The sequence below is a fragment of the Lottia gigantea genome (genome assembly GCF_000327385.1).
Source record: "Lottia gigantea unplaced genomic scaffold LOTGIsca_22, whole genome shotgun sequence".
Classification (NCBI taxonomy): Eukaryota; Metazoa; Mollusca; class Gastropoda; family Lottiidae; genus Lottia; species Lottia gigantea.
In genome coordinates, this window is record NW_008708555.1 from 1342396 (window position 1) to 1347584 (window position 5189).

Sequence of the window (5189 nt, forward strand, 5' to 3'; positions counted from 1 at the left end):
TGAATAACAAACATTGATCTACATTCAGTTTGAATAACAAACATTGATCTACATTCAGTTTGAATAACAAACATTGATCTACATTCAGTTTGAATAACAAACATTGATCTACATTCAGTTTAAATAACAAACATTGATCTACATTCAGTTTGAATAACAAACATTGATCTACATTCAGTTTAAATAACAAACATTGATCTACATTCAGTTTGAATAACAAACATTGATCTACATTCAGTTTGAATAACAAACATTGATCTGCATTCAGTTTGAATAACAAACATTGATCTACCATCAGTTTAAATAACAAACATTGATCTACATTCAGTTTGAATAACAAACATTGATCAACATTCAGTTTAAATAACAAACATTGATCTACATTCAGTTTGAATAACAAACATTGATCTACATTCAGTTTAAATAACAAACATTGATCTACATTCAGTTTGAATAACAAACATTGATCTACATTCAGTTTGAATAACAAACATTGATCTACATTCAGTTTGAATAACAAACATTGATCTACATTCAGTTTAAATAACAAACATTGATCTACATTCAGTTTGAATAACAAACATTGATCTACATTCAGTTTGAATAACAAACACTGATCTACATTCAGTTTAAATAACAAACATTGATCTACATTCAGTTTGTATAACAAACATTGATCTACATTCAGTTTAAATAACATACCACGATCTACATTCGGTTTTACTAACAAACCACGATCTACGATCTACATTCGGATTGTTTAACAAACAAAAATATACATTCAGTTTTAATAATAAACCACAATCTACATTCAGTTTGAATAACAAACCACGATCTACATTTAGTTTGAATAACAAACCATTGATTTACATTCAGTTTAAATAACAAACATTGATCTACATTCAGTTTGAATAACAAACTTTGATCTACATTCAGTTTGAATAACAAACCACGATCTACATTAAGTTTTTATAACAAACCACGATCTACATTCAGTTTGAATAACAAACCACGATCTACATTTAGTTTTAATAACAAACCATGATCTACATACATTTTCACTAAAAGTCATCAAAATCGAACGTGAAACTTAGTTTGGGAGAAGATTGAGATATTTTTGGAAGTAGAAGGGCAAAAGAAATCATTTTACAATTCTTTTACAATAGCCTCAATAGATTTATTTATTTATTTATTTATTTATTATTTTTTTGGCAAGCTTAGACAGTTTTCGTACAGCTCGAAATGTGATTATATGAAAGAAAGATTTCGTGCGAGCTTCCTTTCTTCTGGAATTATACAATAACTTTTGTCATTTGAATACATATATTTCGAAAAAATAAAATGTTAAAAATATAGATCTATTGACCATACCAGTGACACGCCACAAGAATAAATAATGAGAAAAATTGTTTTGATATTGGCGTTAATTATTAGTCAGTAATAAAAGGAGAGCGGTATACGGCGAAAGTTCCACGGGCGCTCTGCAACATATTCAGCTTAACGGAAACTGATAGGATTAGCCGAATGTAAGGAAGGTGCCATTATATTAATTGTCAAGGCGGAACTAATTCTGTTAATGGCTTAATAAAAGGTATGAAGTTATAACTTAAGACATTCTCAAGAAAGACACTCCAACATGTAAATTGGCTTCTATCACCTCTTTGTAATGGTGCAAAGAGCTGTGTTAAGTTTTAATGCGCTGCGTTGAAGTGGGATTTGAGATTGGAGCTGGATGGGTTGAGTTGATAATAAAATGATTAATATAGACCTCAGTGAAAGGATGACAGAAATATAATATAATCAAATTTCCTATCGTAATCAACTCTGTGGCGAATGAACTAGTGAACTTCAAAGTGACTTTATCATAATCATACAGCGGTAATCGTGAACAAACTATTACTAATATGATAGTGATGTTATCAAAAGTTTACTAACGCTGTAATGGCAAATGAATTTTTTTTTTTTTTTTTGACAGTGACGGTATTATAATTTAAGGAAATTGTGATAGCGAATGAATTATTTTTTTAATAGTGACTTTATTATGCCATTCATACAATGCCAGTGTGAACAAACTACGTTAACATAATTTTAGAGCACTGTCATGCCAATTGAATTATATTTTTAATAATGATCTATTATTATTATCTTACTGCGAGTGAACAAACTATTTTTGATTTGTGACGTTATCATAATTCGTTGACAGTTATATTGAAACGATTACTTTTGATAGTGACGTTATCATAATTTTATTGAAAGTTATATTGAAACGATTACTTTTGATAGTGACGTTATCATAATTTTATTGAAAGTAATATTGAAACGACGGTTTTTGTTAGTGGCATCGAAGTTGAAATCAAAATGGAACGTGCATTAGGCGATATATATACTGTCGGAGCTTTACTGCACTATGTCATTGAAAATGGACCATTACCTACAAATGAACGCATCATCGTTGATGAAGATATTGCTTACGTTTCTTGTTTATGTATCCTAGCCTTTCTTGGAACCTTAGGTAACATTTTGATTTTGATAATGTTCTCGAAGAAAGAATTCTTCAAAACGTCATATTCCATCTATATCAGAGCCGCCGCCATTTCGGATACCATTTTTATGTTGATGAACATTTCTGAGGATGTAATGGACCACGTGACATCATACCCATTAGTAAAGTTTATTGGTACGTCGTATAATTTCTGTAATTTTTGGTTCGTAACAATTGGGACGTTTCGCAATGCGTCTCCTTGGATTGTCGTGGCTTTAGCCCTAGATCGATGTGTTGCTATATGGAAACCCCTACACAGGACGCGATATTGTACCAAAAAGACAGCAGCAATCATTACGGCTGTTATCGTTTTAACCTCTCTCGGTGTGGAATTAGGTATGACTCTACCATTTACTACAATGTCAATAGGAGAACAATTGTATATGACTTGTGATGTTTACGGGATAAGTGATGATTTGTCTATAATCAAACGATTGGTTACAGAAACTGGTTTACCGTGTATAACCATATTGATTCCTAATCTACTCGTCATTTTCAAAATTCAACAAAGTCTCAAATTCAGACGGTCATTCTCAACGGCCAATGATCAAAGGGGAAAAGTGGCCAAATCAGCTCGGCCATTGTTAGTATTGTCCTGTCTGGCCTTCATTACTCTACTTCCTATCTCCATCACGGAGGTGGTCGAACTCTACAAAATGAATAACGCTGCCGTGAACACCAACGATTATGAAGGTTATCCAAATAATAGAAACGATTATGATAATCATACAATTTTTGCAAATAGAAACAGTAGTTTTAACAGAATGTTCGACGACCAAAAGTTCAACTTTTCAAACGATACATTTGAAAACATTACAACAAGTAGATCTTTTGATGGAACAGACGAAGCCGTGAGCACCAACTTGATTGAAAGCACTACTTTTGGAACAGGCGATGATAGAAGGACTAACACGGACCTGATTGAAAGCACTGATTTGAAAAGAGATCATGAGAGAAATGTCAACTCGGACCTGACTGAAAACAACGGAAATGGAGATGATGACGGTCAACATGACGAAATGAATTCAAATGATCTTGAAAACGGAGAAAACCAAAAATCAGAAATAGAGTATCAGGGAAACGAACCTGGCGAAGAAGGACACGAAGAGCTAAAGCTGATGGATTCAATCTGGAGGACCTGTAATTTTATTTATATGTGTAACTTTGCTCAGAATTTCTATCTTCTTATATTAAGCTCTTCAACATACCGAAATGCAATAATTAAGATGTTCGGCTGTAAATGCAGCAAGAAAAAGAGGGATTCCCCCCGCGTTGTAAATGACCAAGTGGTACAGCAATCGGTTGTCCAAACAATAAGCCATTCGTCGAATGCTTGCACCGCATCAACGTCCTTGGAAGCCGTTCATTTCAACTTGCAGTAGATAAATTTAAAGTGATCATAGTTTTAGAATGAACATAAAATTTAAGTTCTCGAAAAGGTCAATATTAGTCTATATTCATCAGTTAGCTTACCTGGTGTCATAAAGTTACAACAGAATCCCTGTAAAATCAGGAAAATTTGAAAATTCATAAAAATAAGTAATTATTAAAAAAACGCTTAATCTTAATATTAAGCGTTTTTCAATAGTTAATTGCATATTTATGGATACTTACTAAGTTTTTTTTGGGTTTATCGGATTATATAAGGATCCTGTCATGTTATTTATGACACCAGGTATATCTACTGGCTCTTATTCGCCAAGTTTAAAATTCTTTAATTTTATGTTAATTCTAAGACGAAGTATCTCTTAAAGAAACTAACGTCAGGGGAATAATCGGTCTGTCAACATTTACAGAAACATTTTGAATTGCTTCTTATCTTTTATGAAACACTCTTTTGCCCTTATGGCTCCCAGATCTTCACATTAAAATATACATGTATTAAATTGCTTGTTGTTGTTAGTCATTTTACTGGATAACGTGACGTGTGTGTGTTTTGAAATGTATTATGTAATACAGTCAAAAGTAGTATATTATTATACATAATTATTTAGAAAATTTATTGTAAAAAGGTTCCTGCAATTCTTTAAAACTCAAGACCGTATGCAGCGATTTTATTTAAGTTGATAGTTGATATAAAAAGTAATGATATGGTAAGAGTTGATATAAAAAGTAATAATATGGTTACGTTTGATATAAAAAGTAATAATATGGTAAGAGTTGATATAAAAAGTAATAATATGGTAACATTTGATATAAAAAGTAATAATATGGTTACGTTTGATATAAAAAGTAATAATATGGTTACGTTTGATATAAAAAGTAATAATATGGTAACATTTGATATAAAAAGTAATAATATTGTAAGAGTTGATATAAAAAGTAATAATATGGTAAGAGTTGATATAAAAAGTAATAATATGGTTACGTTTGATATAAAAAGTAATAATATGGTTACGTTTGATATAAAAAGTAATAATATGGTAAGAGTTGATATAAAAAGTAATAATATGGTAACATTTGATATAAAAAGTAATAATATGGTAACATTTGATATAAAAAGTAATAATATGGTAAGAGTTGATATAAAAAGTAATAATATGGTTACATTTGATATAAAAAGTAATAATATGGTAAGAGTTGATATAAAAAGTAATAATATGGTAACATTTGATATAAAAAGTAATAATATGGTAACAGTTGATCC

At 30.7% G+C, this 5189-nt stretch overlaps 1 protein-coding gene across 1 annotated transcript; it reads left to right on the forward strand.

The window, feature by feature from the left end:
• Window positions 1-2487: 2487 nt before the first annotated feature.
• On the forward strand, window positions 2488-2856 carry LOTGIDRAFT_97721 (hypothetical protein; the record flags this gene model as incomplete). The annotated part of the gene is made up of 1 exon (XM_009054570.1): window positions 2488-2856. A coding segment is annotated over one exon (369 nt), but the record flags the coding sequence as incomplete, so codon positions are not given.
• Between the last annotated feature and the right edge of the window lie 2333 nt (window positions 2857-5189).